General features: G+C 57.2%; 1 protein-coding gene across 1 annotated transcript; it reads right to left on the bottom strand.

Annotated features, from left to right (window-relative positions):
• Positions 1 to 3,393: 3,393 nt before the first annotated feature.
• Positions 3,394 to 18,507, bottom strand: C2CD2L (C2CD2 like). The gene is made up of 14 exons (XM_056860455.1): positions 18,169 to 18,507; positions 13,306 to 13,398; positions 11,552 to 11,671; positions 11,187 to 11,297; positions 10,099 to 10,212; positions 9,709 to 9,823; positions 8,957 to 9,080; positions 8,488 to 8,552; positions 7,593 to 7,720; positions 7,046 to 7,208; positions 6,227 to 6,328; positions 5,856 to 5,996; positions 5,189 to 5,452; positions 3,394 to 3,618 (listed from the first exon to the last, which is right to left on the bottom strand). Exons 1-14 carry the CDS (start codon positions 18,505 to 18,507, stop codon positions 3,401 to 3,403), a joined length of 2,097 nt encoding a protein of 698 aa, XP_056716433.1. The 3' UTR covers positions 3,394 to 3,400.
• Between the last annotated feature and the right edge of the window lie 11 nt (positions 18,508 to 18,518).

Raw genomic sequence — 18,518 nt, 5'->3', positions numbered from 1 at the left:
TTGGGGGGGGGTCAGGTCAGGCTCAGTTTGGGGGGTTTGGTCGGGCAGCTGCACCAGTGTGGAGAGGGGGCACAACAGTTGCACAGTGAAAGGGGGTCGCGTATAGGCGGTGTGTGTGTGTGTGTGTGTGTGTGTCAGGAGCTCACCCTGCCTAGAGCCCCGTGCTTCCTTTGACACTGCCTGCCACAGTGACTGCCCCAACCACCCCATGATTTCACAGCAGCCATGAATCCATGAGCCCCCCCCATCCATGAAGCACCTGCTCTGACCCCCAAGAAAAGGGCATGCTGAGGGGGAGATGGGGGTGCGCCTTTGCCAAACATTCCCGGGATTCAGCCTCCCCACCCCTTCACTGATCACCTGGCAATGACAAGCCCTTGCAGACCCCAAAAATCCATGGACCCCCCCCCCCCACCTGCTCAAGTTCGGGATCTGAGTTCTCAGTATTCCAGGACCGGCTGCTGCAGCTCCGCGCTGCCTTGGAAAGAAGACTGACAAAGGGAAGCAGGAGAGCCAGCCCTTTCTCAGCAGGCAGAGAGATGGAAGCGGAGTCCTGTCTCCCAGGGGGTTTTCTCCCCACCGGACATTTATTTCAGAGACTCGTGAATACTCGCATACTTGGCTAGCTTCCTTGGGGCTTGTTTTAACAGTTTACATCCACGCGGAAAATACATTTTAGTGCTCAATTCCCACACAGGAGGCTCACTGAACCCGGAGCCATAGAAAGCCCCGCCGCCCTCACCCTGGTGGTACTGCCTGTATTGCACGGCAACCCCTTCTATGGCATCTGTGCTGCACTGGGGGAGGGGGCGGTGTCAGAAGCCAACTATTCTTGACGCAGCAGCCGCCAACCTGAAGAATCTTTTCTCTCGCACTCCAGGAGTCTGTGCGTCGGGCTCCTTCCTCATCCTTTCAAACATGGAGGCCTTCTGCTCCCATGCTGAGCAGAAATAACCTATTTTTAAAAGGCAGTGCTGGCCAGCCCTCGCCTCTGGGATCATGCAACCCCCTGGGAAAAGGCAGCAAATCATTCTCAGACTAGGTACAAATGGGGCAGAGAGGGGGAGGGGCAGCCACACAGACCCAGGGCTTCGTTGGCCCTGCCCTCCGACAGCGATGCCCGTACGGGTTCAAGCTGGTCTCAGCAGGCAGTGCCCAGCGGCTGCCAAGCCAAGACATCCCTTCACTCAGGCACCTCCCCACCCCAAATGCGCAGCTACAGGCCCCCCTCCCTCCCCTGTGCCAAAAGCCCCTGCTCGGGCACCCCAGCAGAGTCTGCTTATAAACAGCTGATACCAACTGAAGCAGGAAGCCCGACCAAGGGCCTTAAAGGAAATGGGGGCAACCATGCCAGGAATGCGTTCCCCAACCCCACCCCGGCTCTACTCCACCTCAGAATGGAGGCACGTGATCCAGCTGCTTCCAATTGGATTTGTTAAAGTGATAAATGAAAGGACAGACAGGCAAACGAAAATATGCAGTGTTCAAACTGGACTAATTCTTATGGAAAAGACGGTGCGTGCACATGCGTGTCGAGGGCTTCCATTGGCGCTGCCACTCCCGTCACCCCACAGCCAAAGGAGGCCCACAACCTCACAAATCCGGCTCAGCCAGAGGGTGCTCCAAGGATCAGGCACCGCCTCTCCATTGCTGGAAGAGAAGCACAGAGGGGGCCGGAGTGCCTTTCAGCACAGCTTTTCTTCCATAGGAGAACCCTGGACTCTGGCCAAATCCGAGCGACCTCTCAGGAGCCAGGGCACACAGCACTCGTTTCCCTCCAAGTTTTGCTGCAAGACCAAACCAGCCCCACATGCAGACCTGGGCGGCACATTCAGCCCACCGGCAGCCACCAGCACAAAGCCCCCCTACCCCCAGCCAGCCTTTCCTGTTTTGACAAGTTCATCTTGGATTATGCTTCAGCACAACCCCAGGCGTTTCTCCACAGCAGATCCCACTGCAGGATTTCACACACCCGCTCGCCCTGTTCTCGGTCGTCCTTTTCCTCCTCAGTTGCCTTGCGGAATGGGATGCTTCCAAAAACCAAGAACAGCTGCAGCAGCACACACACCCCTACAATTGCAGAGGGGGCAGAGCACCCCACAGTGGCAGCCATGGGCATCAGGAACCCACAGGGCAAGAGGCCTCCGTTATGGAGAGAGGACAGCAAACGCTCCCAAGAGGGAAGAAACAAAGAACCTGGACGTTGGGCAGGTGCTGTGGTTTAAAGATGGCCAGAAGCCTGGTCTCTGTTGTGCACCACTCAGCCCGCTTAGTTACCTCCAACCCCCCCCCCCCAATAGATGGACTTCTCTTGGCCCACCTGTCCCCTTGAACTGCCTGCAGTCACCCCGCCAAAGGAAAGGCATCTTCTATCTCCCAAGTGCCTCCTGCCATCATTGGAAAACCTGAGAACTGACATTGCGGGTGACCCCAGAGCTTGTTTCCTCGTTGCCAAGCCCCCGCCCCCCCTTTCACCCGCCTGCAGAGAGGGACCAGCCCAGTCAAAGCAGATTCACCCCTCCATCCCCTCACATGCCCAGCTTGCCAGGGTGGAGCCCCACAGGGTCCCCAAGAAATGCCGTTCTGGGCCCCAGCCCCCTAACAGCAACCCTGGAACACCCTCCCATCCTGCTGGGTGAGCAGCAGGCCTGTGCAAACAGCAGTGGCTATTCTGCGCTCCAGCATTCCTCCTGGTCCAGCCAAACCCAGCTAGTGAAGGTCAAGGGAGGGTTGCTTGTTCACAGGGGGAAGCCGGCCGCTTCCCTCTCTTTCCAGCCAAAGTCTGTGTCTCACTCTCACACACACACACACACACACACACACACACACACACACTCCGTTGGCATCCCTTCTCATGCTCCACAGACACGGAAAGAGCCAGAGGAGGCAGAAACCCTCAAGGCTCCTCCTCCATTGACAGAGCTGTCTTTCCAGAAGAGCAAGATGTTGGAGTCCCCAGGAATGTGCAAGACGGGCACTTCCATGCACAGGGGACCCTTTTGCCTTCAGCCAGTGTATCGGCCTCCTTCCCCCTTGCAGAGGTGCCCAATACACATCCCACCCCCTCCAGAAGAGGGAGAGAAGCTGTCGTTAGACCACCGTTAAAATCCACCTTCTCTGCATGCACTCCCAGGATCTCACATTCCGGCGGAAGGTGGCTCGTGCATCGTTCTCCCTGCTCCAAGACCCAACACCCAGATCAGCTCCACACAGGAAGGCCACAGCATTCACAGATGCCCCGCAGCAAGAGCTCCAGGCAGCAACAGCGACCACCCAGGCAGGCTCTGGAGGGCACTCCCTTTGCAGGGGAGGGAAGAGGAACCGAGGCCATGACGCAAAGATGGAGTGGGGAAGGCACGGGCAAAGGGGTCTTCCGGAGAGTCTTTCAGGAAGCAGCGACTCAGTGCTTGTCTGTTGCCAAAGTGCCACCGTTGGCCTTCGGCTTGGTCTTGAAGGAAAAGCGCTTGATGAGTCGCCGGGAGAAGCTGCCGGATTTTTTCCTGGGGGCGAAATTCGCACTGGCGTTTGGCAAGTCATCGTGGGACTGGCTGAGGCCTGCTTCCTTCTGTTTGTTCTTCCTTCGGAAAATGAGTTTGGTGCCACTCCGCAGAAAATTCACTGCAGCAGGAAAGAAGGACGACTAGTGGCGGGGGGGCTCGTCCAGAGCCCCTTTGCCGGCTACGGCTGCAGGTGAATGAGCCTAGAACTAGAGCCGGAACTTGAGCAAGTATGACTAACCAGAGAGTGGGGATCCTGTCTGGGTGCTGGTCGTGGATCGGGTCATTTCCCACTCAGGCACAAAGGCCCGGCCCACTTCTGCCCAGTCCTCGAGGTCCTGGGCTCACCCCAGCTGTGGCAAGCAAGTGGGAACATCCTGGGGAAAGGCAGGTCCCTCTTGCCATTACGAGGGGACTTGGGATGCCCCTGAACAACACACACCAGCCAGTTTTACAGCTCCTAACACTCCAGCACTTCAGATCCCAGGGGAACCAGTTAAAGACAACCTTCCTTTTAAAGATCTCAGACTGTGACTAAACTGCTCACCCAGGGGCATAGCCAATCATCGGCATGGAACAAGCACCTGGATGCGCTAGTGGGTTAGTAGGTGGGGAAGGGGGCAGAACAGTGATCTTCCACGTGAACACATACACCCCCCCACACACACAGATACAGACACACTTTTGGTGAGTCAGACCCCTGAAAGGGAGAAAGGGGAGTGCAGAGAGTCTGACTGGTGGCAAAAATACACCCAGGGGAAATGGGGGGCGGCGTGACAGTTTCCCTAGAAGGGGGGTTCAAGTCCCCTCAAACTCACACACACACCAATCCCCCAGCCTTTCAGAGGGTAATTGCCAGACCTCACTGCACAAATGCAGGATCAAATGAAAAGCTCACTGTGTGAAAAGGGACGGCATCAGGGCTGTGGGGATGGCAAAGGAGCTCTTTCTTGCCCCAGACTGCCATGACCAGATGCCCTCTGAACTCAGAATTCCCTTCTGGTTACCTGGAACTGGCAGCGGATCTCCAGGGTCTTGGCCAGACACAACCTCCCCACCCTAAGACCGGTGGTGGAAAGTGGTGATCCTTGGGAGGCTTCTTGAGGCAAGAGACATCCGAAGGTGGTTTTGACACTGCCTGCCTCCGCGTCACAACACTGGGGTTCCTTGGTGGTCTCCCATCCAAGTACTAACCAGGACCAACCCTGCTTAGCTTCTGAGATCTGACAAGATCGGGCTAGTTGGGGCCATCCCAGTCCGAGCAAGACAAGCTACTCTGAAGCAGAGGCGCCTTTGACTGTGTGCTCTGCTGCTGAGCCATGGCCCTGCTCCAAAAGGCCACCGAGAGCTACAGCCAGAGGCATCTGGCTTGGAGAAGAAGAAGAAGAGTTGGGTTTTTTACCCCAATTTTCTCTATCTTTTTAAAAGGTTACTCAAACCGGCTTACAATTGCTTTGCCTTCCCTTCCTCTCCCCACCACAGACACCTTGTGAGGTAGGTGGGGCTGAGAGAGTTCGGAGAGAACTATGACTAGCCCAAGGTCACCCAGCTGGCTTCATGTGGAGGAGTGGGGAAACCACCCCAGTTCTCCAGATTAGAGTCCGCTGCTCTTAACCACTACACCACGCTGGCTCTCCTAGCCTGGCTCGGAGGCTGCTGAAGGGACTGGGAAGACCCTTCCCCTCCCTCACCTTTGTGGTCTTTCAGGCTTCTGGTCTCCAGAGCCCCCGTGGACCCAGTCTCCGATTCCACATCCTCCACCGAGGGTCTGTCAGAGATGTCAGAGCGGGTGGTCTCATCCAGCTCCTGACTGGCCCTGTGGGCTGAGTAGGCGGCATCCTGCTCCGCGGTGCTCTGCGTGTGGTCCAGCATGCCAGCCATGATGGCATCTTCATGGAGCGTGGCCTCCAGCGATGCCGCATAGCCAAGGGAGAGCGCCATTTCATCTTGGGCAACTGGTACCTGGGGTGGGGGTGGGGAAAGCAAGACGATGGGCCAGTAGAAACCAAAAAGGAAAAAGTGCCCCCCAACCCCGCCCAAGAAAGAACAGCTGGCCAAAGCCCAACGAGTCACCAGGTTTTGTTCCTTATAGGACTTCCCTGTGGCAGTAATATGGTTGCTAAGAGAGCTGATCCTTTGAATTGATTTCAATGGTTGTTAGGTCCCATTGGCTGATTGGGACACCACAGCAACTTTTAGTTATTATTTATCTGTATGAATCAATTTAGTATAGTTTTATTATGTATATCTATTATTAATCCAGCATTTTATTAACCTCGTATTTCCTTTTATTACATATCTGTGGTATCCTGGACATGTTTGTAACGGACTATGGCTAAATGTAAATAAAGCTATTACTAGGTACCTTGGAGACCCCCGAGATGATCAATGTGCTGCGCTTGGTCGGCGTCTTCTTGAGCGGTCGGTTGGTGGCTTCTGTCAGCTGCCTGATTGCTGTTTCGGCGACAGGGTCCAAGCCGTTCGAAAGGTGGCTGCTTCCTGGGGGAAAGGAGCACCAGATGGGGCCACAAGCGCGCCCGTTTGGTGGCTGAGCTACAAGGGGCTGAGGAACCCTCCCCGCCTTGCCCAAAGGGACCATGGCTGCAGCTGGCCTTTGTGCTGCCGTCCCTACAGCTGGCCTTTCCTCGAGGGCAGCAGGGCCGCCCCTGGCGCCCCTTGGAAGGCATCTGTCCCTCCGCCCCTAAGCTGTTCCTTGCCGGGTGACTTACTGCTACTGGTGGGCGAGGCGCTGCTTGGGCAGCTGTCCTCTGGAAGCATGGTGGTCACCTTCTCCGTCACCTCCACCTTTGATGGGGACCTCGAGGGGGAATCTGGAAGAAGGGATGGGGCACAGTGAGTGAGCGAGCCCCACCTGACCTCCCCTTCCCCACTCAGCTGCCCGGTCTCCTCTCCACTGGCCCACAAAGCTCAGGGCTGTTGACCTTGCCAGGGTGCCCAAGGAAGAGCTGCCAACACCCAGACAGAGCCTGGCACTTTTCATTTCATTTATGTACTAAAACATTTATACCCCGCCTGTCCTCATGGTTCAAGGTGGCTTACAGTAATAGTTAAAACATCCCCAGCCAAAACTGAAAATAAAACATTAAGCCCCAAATCCTCAAAGATGGCTGCCATTAAACCCCTGCTGCAGCCCCTCCTGAAGGGCGCGACACATGGAATCCACTCATGCCCACAGGGAGGGCAGGTGGGGACGAGGAAGGGCATTTGGACAAAGAGCAGTCGGCTCCAAACACGCCCTTCAGAGCCATTCCTGCCTTCCTACGGAACCTCTGGTACGCCAGTTGAGAGCACACCGTGTGCCCGGAAACCACAGGTGAATACTGTGCCAGTAGGAGGGGGTATGCCACTGAGCCCCTCCCTTATGGCCTCCCACGCCTGCTGGGACTGTGACCTAATGCATCCCACCTCCACCCCATTGTAGCTCCTCCCCTTTGGTCAAAGGGAGAAGGGATCCTTCGCGGCGGCCGGCAAACACTCTGCAGGGCTAGCCCACCCAGAGAGCAGCGGGGCCTCCCCCCAGGCCTTACCAAGTTTGCAGTCCATCTTGGGCCTGGACTGGACGGTGGTGACCGTGGTGACGATGGTGCCGTCAGGCATGATGGTGCGGTCCATCTCAATCTTTTTGGTGGGCGTGATGCTGGTGCGCAGCGCAGACGCCAGCTGAAGCTCTGGCGACTCCTGGTAGAGCAGCTAAGGAGAGCACCGAAGGCAAGCCCATCAGGCACACTGGCGCGCACCACAGGGGGTATGCTGCAGAACAAGCCCCACGGCACACCCACAGGGAGTCCCCTCACTGCCCAGAACCCTCTTCCTCTGGAGGGTGTCCTGGGTCAGGCCCTCAGCTGCCCAGCCCCCTCCCCGCCCCTCAAGCCTGGGATGCAGGATGTGGAAATCGTTGACACTGCCCGGGAGTGTGTCAAGCCCTCATGACTGGCAAGAATACCAAACTGCTAATGTGTTTGCGTCAGTTCAAGAGGGGAAGGGAATAAAGCGATATATTTGGCCAAGTTGGCATGATGGGCCCTATCCTGGGCATCTCAGTGCAGAGTTCGAGCCCCCCACGCCCCATCTCACCTCAACCATCAGGGCCGCTGCAGGGGGCAGCCTCTTGCCAGCCCCAGGGTGCAGCAGGTACTGTTGCTGCCCATGCAGCTCTTGGGAGGGGGAATCCAGTGGGACCGTGGCAAACCCCACGAGTGTGTCTGGCAAGAGAAAAGCAGCAATGGGAACACCAGAGGACTGGGTGCTTACCTGTACCAAGCCATGTCATACTGACTTGCTGAACACCCAAAACAGTCGCCCCACAACCAGAAGGGAGGCAGGCAGTCCATGCCACATTTCCTTGTCCTGTCATGGAATTTCTATACTACCTCTCCAGAGAACCAGCTCAGGGTGGTTCACAAAGTAAAACAGCATAAAAACCATTAAATTTTTTAAAAAGCACTAAAACATTTTGCAGTTTAAAAACAAGTCTCATAAAACAATTCTGCTGATTGTGTAAGCGGTTAAAAAGATCAACCCCTTCATTATAAACTCCTGGGTAAAAGGATAACATTTTGGCCTGGGATCTAAAAGAGAGCAGTTCAGGCACCAGGCAAGCATCAAGGGCAACCCGCATGCAAGGTGCCACCACTAAAAAGATCCTGCCTCTGCTCATCTCATGCCTGCAGCCAGGGGAACCAAGCGCATGATCTGAAACAAGAGGCTGGGCATTCTCTGCAGTCAGTCAGTTAGCCTCAGCATTTTGCTGCCATGAGCAAGATCAAGAGAACCTAATCTATCTTAGCCCCCCCCCCCCCCCACTGTGCAAGCAAGCTCCTGGACACCCCAGTTCAAACCCTCTGGGTGCTGCCCCTCTCTGGACCCCACATGAGCAGCCCACCTTCCTTGCCCAAAAAGGAGGATGCTACAAGGTACTTGCAAGCTTTCTGGTGCCCTCTTTGGAACACCCCGCCCCACGGACACTCACCATGGCCAGTGCTGCTGCTCCCAAACACACTCAGCGTGAGCTCTTTGCTCCCCGGACCGAGCTCCCTGCCCAAAAAGAGACAAAAGGGGTGTGTGTGATTCCTGCCCCTGCATCTTTGCTTTCCCCGTGGAGCTCCACAAAGCGGGGTGGGGGGGAGAATCCCAAAAGGAAAAGAATTATGCAGGAGAAGAAAGCTTTTCCAGGGAAGCAGAGAAGAGCCTGCTCCATTCCCTGCGTGGGAAAAGCAGAAAGGCCTGCAGAATTTAAGGCCTTCTGGGAAAGCAGAAAGGCCTGCAGAATTTAAAATGACGTAGCAGCAGGGAGCTGCGCTGTTTTCTGCCGAGGCCCAAATCTATTTGCATCCAGGCATGCAAACGAGGGGATACAAAGAGGCGGTTCTGCTCTGTGCTACGGGCAGCTGCACACCCCCCCCAGCCCAGAGATGCAAAATCTGTGGCTCCTTCCTCACAGGAGGAGTTTGTCAGCCCACTCCACTTGGCCCGCGGGGTTGGAGCTGTTGGCCGGCACCGCTTTGGTCCGCTTCCGCTGCCGAGGGCTGTCCAGCTCCGCCACACAGCACAGCTGCCCGCCTCCTGGAAAGGGCAGAGAATGCAACGCTGAGCAGATCTGGCTGTGCCCAGGAGGCACAAGCGCCTGACCCTCGCTGCTGCGGAAGAGGCCGTCTACCAAGGGCAGTGGCAGGAACTAGCCCCTTTCTTATCATCCCTGCTTCAGTGGCCTGGTTTCTCCTTGCAACCATCCTGCTAAGCAGGACCTCAGCACCCTCCTTTTAAAGGCAGGGCCCCTAAAGTGGAGTCTCCTAGACCCCACTCACAGAACTGGTGCTGAGCAGGGATTTGAACCCCCATGTTCCGCCCCCCAGACCCAGCTCGCTTGCCAGTTAGCTCCCTGCTCAGTCCCTCATGGCGTACATTGCATGCTGGGAAGACCCACTTAAAGAGCCCCCCCACAAGGAAGGAGAAGCCAGCCAGCACTCCATTCCGCACATCTGGATTCCCAGCTGCTGGCACCCCTGCACCCCTTGCTCAGTTCTGCCACCCAGAGGAAGCAGGCAGACCTCTCCCCCCTCTGGCTGCAGAACAGCAAGAGGAAAAGTGCCCCCCCCAGTGCAATGGCCAATAACCGAACACCCCACCCACCCACTGCACATGCCCAGCAGACGGGTCAGGGGCAGGGAAGCTTCCCGCTTCTCCACCACACCTTGAGCCTCCTGGCAGTCCAAGCGCAGGGCCCGCAGATGCTGAAGTAGCAGCCTGCGCGCGGGGGTCGCTGCTGTGCCAGATGAGGACCCCTGAGTGCGCTTATTGCAGGACGTCTGGGGATGAAAGCACAGGAGAGAGGGGGATGAACAGGGATGCCCCCAGAGGCACGCATGCCCAACCCTCAGCTGAACAGGAAAGAGGAGAAGCACAGGCAGGGCTCTGGCCCTGCAGATCTCACTCCAGGACCCCTTGCTTGTGGGGCAAAGAGGCCACCTCCCACCCCACAATCCACACAAGGCCCCCAGGGGGCAGTCTGCCCCGCTCCCTTTCCATCGAGCTCCGCTCCTGCTGAAAATCCTACAGAGGAGCAACGTCCCATCTTTACCACCTTCCCACCGGCGACGCAGGCTTCCAGATTGACCATCATGGCCGGCTGAGTACTGATGACTGAGTCCTCGATCAAATCCTTGATGGTGGACAGGTCTACCTTCCCATCGTTGTCCTGGATGGAGCACAACAGAGGGAGTTAAAACAAGACAAGCCGAGAGGCTGAAAGTGCTCCTTTCTAGAGGAGAGGCCATTGGCTACTCAAAGAGAGCCGAAGCGGCCCCTGCCACACCCGGGAGCTGTTCTGCCGCCCAAGAAAGAGAGGGGACAAATCGGCCAACTCCTGTGGAGCAGTCAGCACCCTCTGCCTGCCAAGATCTGTACAGTACAAAACTTCTGCCCTTTTCTTCAGAGTCTCTCTCCCTGCGCGACCTGGCAGAGAGGCAAAAAGGCCTTCATAGCAGGGGCGGCAGCACCTTTCCATAGAGGCAGGTGTCTCTGGCTATGAGCTGAGACCTTTGCTGCATTCCAGTCCTACACCAAGTCAGGGGAACGAGCTTATCTACACATCTGTAGAGCAGAAGTGGATCAGAAGGGCCGTGCAAGCGCTTTACTTGGGGTTTTGTTTGCCACGAGCCACCTGCGGGTCTTCTAAAGCAGGAGAGAAATCAACACATGCCTACCAATAGTGGCTGCCCTGTCCTGGGTGGCCCAGCCTGGCCCAATCTTATCAGATCTTGTAAGCTTTGCAGGGTCAGTCCTGGTTAGTGCTTGGATGGGAGGCCACGGAGGAAACCCAGAGTTGCTACGTAGAGGCAGGCAATGGCAACCCTCCTCTGAATGCCTCTTGCCTCGAAAACCCCACGAGGTCACCACATGTTGGCTGCAATTTGATGGCCTTCCCGCAGCCAACACACCCATAGTGGCACATGGCACAGTGCCACTGGACTGCACCTAGTCTGGGGCATCACTACCCCTTCAGCGCTGAAAATGGCCCCCCGTTGCTCACCAGCACCCAGATGCCCGGTGCCCTTGGCTTCTTCTAGCAAGAGGAGAGGAGTCTAAGGAAGCAGCTGTCAAGACGGGCGTCGGGTCAGCAGTGCTCCCCAGCCCGACCTCCCACCCCACCTGCCTTGGCAGGCTGCTCACTTCATGTAGCTGAAACTTTGGTGCGACGGTCAGGGTCAAGTCTGGTCTGTCCCTGAAGGCCCAGGACACCAGCAGGCCTTCCTCCTCCACCTCCTCCAGACGGATCACCAGCTGGGAAAACAGAAGAGGACCCTCAACAGTGTCAGGAATCCCTATTGGTGAAGCTATTTACTGGGGGGGGGGGACCAAGTCCTCTGCTTATAAAATACAGACGCCTCCAATCAATTTGCATGAAGCCTTGAGTCAAGCTCAGGAGCAGCCCCCGCCCAGCCACAAAGAGGCCGGCCTGCCAGCCGATCTCAGAACCAACTCCTCTGCAGCCCCCCGCCCCCACCCCAGCGGAGGCATACAGCCCCCTCGCTTACCTGGGCCTGCAGCACAGCCAAAGTGACGTAATAGGTGTCCATAGAAACAGCAGCCGGCGACTGCTGAGTGACTGAAACAGGGAACTGAACAGCATCTGCCAAAAGGTGGCAATGTAACACCTGGGGAACGAGTGGGGGGAGAGTTACGGTGCCCACCTGGAGGTCTACCCAAAAGTCATACACTTGCAGGAAGGAAGCCGCAGGAGAACAGCCAAGGCTCCCTCTGCCATTCTTTGTCTGAACCAGATTCAGCTACCACAAGTCGGCCTCCCTCCCTCCCCCACCCCCCGTAGAAAAGTGTGAATGCCATTCCAGGACGGGCAGCCTTGATGCCTCCCCGTTTAAACTGAAGAGGAATCTTGTCATACCTTAGAGACTAGCAAGCATTATTTCAGCTCAAGTCCACTTCGACTGAAACCCACCGTGCCATAAGCAGGTGCTTTCATCGCCCCAGGTCAGACACCCCCCGCCGGGCTCTCAGACTCAGCTCCTTCCCCTCTGACTAGCAGCAACTCTCCACGACCTCAGGTGGAGGGCTCTCCCAGCATCTGTTCTCCAGTCCTTTGAGCCTGAGATGCCGGGGACTGAACCTGGGACCTTCCCCACCCAAAGTGCAGAGTGAAATACAATTATGGGGAATTGCCTTCAAAATTTCCGGAGACTTTACTCTCTAGACATGACAAGAGGTTTAGAATATTATGAGTGGGGTAGAGGACGTGAACAATGTTTTTTCTGCCTCTCCCATAATACTACAATTTGGGGACACCCAATTACGTTAACGGGCTATAGCTTTAGAACAGACAAAAGGAAATGCTTTACTCACTGAATAAGTCAATTATTAATGCAGAAATGGCCACGACCATAGACAGATTTAACGGGGGGGGGTTAGATCTATGGAGCAGGGGTCCATCGATGGCTACTAGCCAGGGTGACTGAAGGGAACTGCATCCCAGTGCCAGGAGGCAACGTCAGGAGAATGCCTCGGACCCTGTGCCCTGTCTGCTTGGCCCCCCGGGAGAACTTGCTGGCCAGTAAGCGAAGCCAGATGCTGGACTGGAGAGACTCAGCGGGGTTCTTCTGATATGAAGGGGGGCGGCTTCACCAAGGAAAGGGCTGCCTTCGTAAGAAAAGCATTCACATTCCAGATGGGAGGGAGCTCACGGAAGATGTGGTGGGCTGAGCTAAACTCTAGTCCAGGGAGGTTTATGCTGGAACAGTATTTGTCAGTCTTTAGAGATGCCCCAAGACTCCTGTTTGTTTCTTCTGCAACAGACTTGCACAGCTGCCCTCGTGGGACTGGTCACACCTTCGCTCTTTTCTGTTCCATCAAAACTCCCTTTCAGCTCCTCTGCGATGGCCACCTTGGCCCCACGCTCCTTCGCCACGTTCTAGGCTGAGCTGACCATTGGCAGGAGCGTTTTCATTTTACCCTGAGGGAATGATCCCAGCCGCTGAGGTTGCCCACAGCCTGGCTGCCCATACAAATAACGCCCCCCCCCCACATACACACAGGATGGGCCCAACTGCGGGGGGGGGGGGGCACTGAGAGTTGAGCTCCAGCACTGCAAAGGATGCCGAGGCCAAGATCACCCCCCGGGGGCCCCTGCTCAGGCCAGTCCTACTCACAGCCCCAACCGGGGGGAGGCCTGCCATTTAACTCCCATCTGCTGTCCAGCCCCCACCCCCCACCCGTCAGCTGTGCGCAGCATGAGGGGACACAGCCGCAGACGGAGGGCGCATGGAGAGCCACCTACCATGCTGTGGTCCGTCTGGTCAGCACAGCTCACGTGGCCGATGTTGACCCTGGGAAGTTGAGGGCTGTCCTCAAAGGTAATCTGGATGGAGCTCTGATAAAGAACAGAATATGTTCAGGCGCAAAACAGGGAGCCCCCTAAAGTAGAGGGGGCAAACACAGCTGGTTGTCACGGCGAGAACCATGAGCCTCCAGCCGCACAAGCCAGGCCCGCAGGCTGGCCGCTTTGCCCACCAGAGGCCAGCTGTAACCCATGCAAGGACCGGGCAGGACAGACACAGGGGGAGAAGAGGGCCCCTGGAAGAAAACCAAAGGCCTGGCAGCTCACTGGTCATGCGAGGGCCGCCGGCAGACCCTCCCACAGGCCCCACTTGGGAACTCCCACTAGGCTGTCCTGCCTTCCCACCCCTCCGCTCACAGAACATGTCTTCCCTGGCAAGCCACAGCAGCCCTGGCCAACCCTGAAGACAGTTTCAGGCGGGCAGCCATGTGGGTCTGCAGCAGCGGAGAAAGATTTAAGGCCAGTAGCTCCTTAAGGGTCAACAAGGTTTCCCAGGTGCTAAGCTTTCCAGTCGTCTGACAAAGGGAGCTTTGCCTCTCCAAAGGCTACACCCTGGAAATCTGTTGATCTTTAAAGTGCCACCAGACTTGAATCTGGCCCTTGCTAACCCGGTAGCCCCCCGAAGAGGCAGAAAGAGGCTTGAAGAAAGCACAGGGACCCCCGCCCTAAAGAGCAGGAAGGAAACAGCTTTCTGCAAGCCACGGCCAGCAGGTCACCCGTAGAGGCAGCAGGTCCATTTCCTAAGGAAGCAAATATTGCTGACAAGACCCCATGTTAGGATGTCATTGCTGTGTGATGGACAGCTCCTGGCAACCAGGGAAACCTGGAGGCTGAAGGGGGCGGCTGCTGCTCGGTTCAGGGACCGGGGGGAGAAAGAGAGAGAGAGAGAGGAGGCTCCGCTATTCACTGCTGGCCCGGTGGCTGTGGAGTGACTCAGAAAACAGCCCCCCTCCCCGCCTCAGCTCTATAGGCTGCCCAAAGCATTCAGGTTAAGCGCAGGCAGAGTTGCCATGGGAGCCGGGGGCCTGGAATGCCACACCAGCCTGCCTGCGGCAGAGGCAAAGCGGCCCCCTTGCGTGGGTCCAAGCTCGCCTTGTCATGGGGCTGGGGCCTACTCAGGCAGAAAGGCAGCCCCAAGCCCCGAGAGGAGAAGAAGAAGATGCCTCCCCCTCCCCCATCCGGCCCAGACCTGAAGCCCAAGGAAGGGGGGAGCCTTTGCTCAGAGGGTGCCTCTTCCTGGCCCCCGCTTGGCAGGTGGGTCTCAGTTAAGCATACAACAGATGCTCTTCATGAAGCCCCCCCTACAGCAGGCAAGGCCCAGATTCCCAGCCCACAGAGCGCCTCGGGTCAGCTTGGAGGCACAACGCTGACGGCAAGAGCAGAGGGTCTGTCCCACTGAGGCACAGAGGGCCACACTCAGGCTCACTGAGCAGGGCCCAGAGGGCCACGAAGAGCAGTTTTGGTCCCTTGCACTCCCACTGTGTCATAAACATTCACTGCTTCAGTCTTGGGGGGTCGGGGAGAAGAGGAAGCACCATGGCAGCTGCCTGACGCTTCGCCAGCCTTTTCTGGGCACAGAGAGCCAGTGTGGTTCAAGTGTCAAGGAACCCTTCACACAAAGGCTGCCTCTGGTGCCCGGGCATCACTGAGAGGGCAGTATTCTGCCAGGAGGCCCAGATTTATTAACAGAAGGATAAACATCTGTTCACTGCATCCCCTAAACATTAGCCTCAAAAGCCAAGGGAAGGTATCTCACTTGAGAGCCCTCCCCCCAACAATAAATGCCACATGAGACATAAAGTTCCACTCCAATCCAAGATGGCTTCATGCACATGAACGAGACATTAAAGCCAGCAAAAGTCAAAAACATGAACATCAGCGGTGGAAGAGAATGCAAATCTGGCTATTGTCAGTTTTCAGCACTAGGAAATCCAGCCGCTGAAGCAACACAGCTAAACAAAGCCAGAACAGAGGAATGGTGGCACCGTCCTGAAAGCCACCTCCCATGACAGAAGAGAACGCAAGACCCCAAAAGATTTTGTTTATCATATGTTTACTCCAAACCTGATAAGCCACCCCATGAAAGGGATACCTGGGCACAAACCTGGGTGTCTCTCCCTAGAACTGGATCCCACACTGGCCATCTACAAGAATATTTCAGCTGATCCCATCTAACAGAGAGGAACTACAGGATGACAGCGAGATGGGCCTCTTCTGCATGGCCAGGCACCAGAAGAGGGGCTGCCCAGGTGCCTCAGCCCCCTAGACGGAGCTGCAAGCGCCCCCGTCTCACACAGAGCTCGGCATCAAGCTGAACCACACTGGCTTGGCCCCATTTCTTCCTCCCTCCTCCAGCCCACCACACGAAAGACCAGAAAAGGTATGTTGCTGGAGGCGAGCCATGTAGTCTTATGCCAAGAGCTCTGAGTGATGATGCGAGGGGCGGGGGGACAGGAGAGTGGTCAAGCCAGCCCCTACGCAGGGGTTTTCAGGGACTCCACTCTTCCCAGTCAACAACACAAATGTAAGCTTCAGGTCTCCTGGACAGATCCCACTTTTTTATTTTTTTATTTTTAGGAAATCCACTCTATGCGAGCTCTCCAAATCGCTGTAAGTGACAACTATGATACTTAAAGGAACAAAAAAGAAATCCATCCAGGAGTTGAGATCCGTGGCCCAGTGGGAGAGAGGAAGAGAAAACAGAATTTCACTACTTTCTGCCAGGAGAAGAATCTTCCCTTAAACTCCTTCTCATTTGTCCAATGCAAGGGAAAAGGCATCATACGTATGTGTGTGTGTGTGTGTGTGTGTGTGCGTGCGCGGGGGGGGGGTGTCTTATGAGAAAGGCTGGTCTCCTCAGTGACCACATAACCAGAGCCTCTCCCAAGAAACAGTCTGATCAAAGGGAACCCAACACCTTTAAAGAAGAGGACTTGCATGTAGCAGAAGCACAGATTCCCCCTCCCCCCTACCACTGGATCCATTCTTGCACCCAATTTTGATTTCAGGCTCATAAGTGTAAATAAAGGCTTATATGGCGGTCCAGCCAGTCCTGAGTATCTAGGAAGCGATGCCTGTGACTCACAATTTTGTTCTTTGCTCACTCCTGCGCATTTTACCACAGGAAAGCAAACCTGGATCAGCCTGACCACGGCCCCCCAAGGGAAAGGCTGGAAGAACCGTGGACAGAAGATGCGCAGACTCACATGCTGGCCAGTCACCAGCAGAAGGAGCTCCCACCACTGACACCTTTATGAAGCGCCTGGTGTTCCCTAGCTCAGCCATGCCGGAGCAGGCTCTGTCCAGTTCTCAGTGGATCAGCACCCCCACCCCCCGCTCTGCCACGACACACGTCACTGTTGGCTGCTCTTCCAACCTGGCACTGCTTTAGAGTCCGGCTCCTAAATGCTCCCCTGCCCACTCCCTTCCTTCCACCGGGCTCTGAAGTTGGCTCCTGGTCACCCCACCGTGCCAGAGACAAAACCAGGCACAAATCACTCCTGCTCACTCACAGCTCTCTTGTCCGCGGTTACTGGACCGGGCTTTTTCGGTTTGCGTTTTTATCACACTGCGGACTAGCCTGCGTACAGTACCACGGAAAAAGAGAATACCCTGCATCATTATTACTCACTTATTCAAAACAGTGGAGACATCATAATGCAACAACCACATCCATTTTGTGGCTCGCATAACTCGCAGGAAAACAGCCCAACCTTCCACCATTTGTACAGGTGGAAAAACAGACGCAGGGGAACCAACTTGCCAACCCCAGCAAGCAAGATTTCAGCTTGGGTCTCGGGTTCAAATCGTATCCTCTTCTCCTTACCCAACGTTTTTAACAGGAGAACCGACACACTAATTACTAGAAGAAAGAATTTCCTACATATGAAAATAATATTCAGGCAAAATAAACGCACACATGGTGGTTGGGAGGGGGGCACAAAAGAGCGTTGAAAAAAGCAGAAAGGACCTTTGTCCATGAAGAGCAAAGGGTGATACTTTTTTATTCACAAATCCCAGGGGAGGAGCAGACACGGGGGAACTTAAACAGAGGTGTGACACGTTTCCAGTTTGCAAAGGGCGGAGAGAGCCCGGTCTCCGGCGGCGGCAGCAGCAGCAGCAGCAAAGCCCTGGTGTTTGTCCCCAGCGGGGGTTCCGCCGCGCCCCCCTCCCAGGGCTGTGCCAAGACTCCCCAGCTGGCCCGCACGGGGCAGGGCGAACGCAGCACCCAGCCGGACCCCCGCCCCCCGCGGCCTCTTCGGGTGCAGGAAACCCCACCTTCGCCTAGCACCAGCCCAAAGAAGCCCCCAGCAAAGGGGCGAGGAAACGGGCCAGCCCAGCGACGCGCCCCTCCGCCTGGGCCGGCCCCCTGGCAGGAAGAGATGGGCTCCCTCCCGCTCCGGAGTCCAGGCGGGGAAGACTGGGCTCTCTGGGCTGGGCAGCCCGCCCGGGAACGACGGCCCCGGAGCAGCGGGCAGCCCCTCGAGCCGCCAGGGAAGAGGCGCAGCTCCCCCGGGCGTGCGGGAAGGGTCGCCAAGCCAAGCAGCTGGAGGGAGGGGGGGGGAGAGAGGCCAGCAACCTGGAGCCCCCACCCCCCTCCCAGGGGAGGCCCGGGGGAGTCGCGACCGCCCCGTCAGCCCGAAGGGAAGAAGGCGGCCAGGCCAGGCCAGGCCAGCCCCCCCCCACGCCCGCCTCGGGCTGTCGGGCTGCCGGCGGCCAGGCAGGGGAAAGCCGCGCGTCCAGCTGGGCCCACGACGGCAGGCCCTCCGGCCACGTGCAGAGCGCGCCCCCCCCCCGCCTTACCCCGTGCCGTCGGGCCTGCTGGTTGAGGGCGCGCAGCCAGGCTCGCCGCCAGTTCTCGCGGAAGGCTCGGAAGGCGAAGAGCGCGGCCAGCAAGCCCCGGGCCCCGGCCGTCTCGGGGGCGGCGGCGGCGGCGGCGTGCCGGGCCCAGCCCAGGCGCAGCAGCGCCGTCCAGAGCCCCGCGCCCGCCGCCGCCCCCCTGGGCCGCCGCCCCCCGCGGGCCCTGGCCCGCCACAAGCCCCGCGCCAGCTGCAGCAGCCAGGCCGAGACGGTCAGCAGCGAGGCGGCGAAGAGCAGCACCAGCGCCGTCCAGCCCACGCTCCGCGCCGCCTCGGGCTCCATGGCGCGCCGCT

The sequence above is a fragment of the Euleptes europaea genome, chromosome 14 (assembly GCF_029931775.1).
Source record: "Euleptes europaea isolate rEulEur1 chromosome 14, rEulEur1.hap1, whole genome shotgun sequence".
NCBI lineage: Eukaryota > Metazoa > Chordata > Lepidosauria > Squamata > Sphaerodactylidae > Euleptes > Euleptes europaea.
This window is presented reverse-complemented; position numbering and strand designations above follow the sequence as displayed.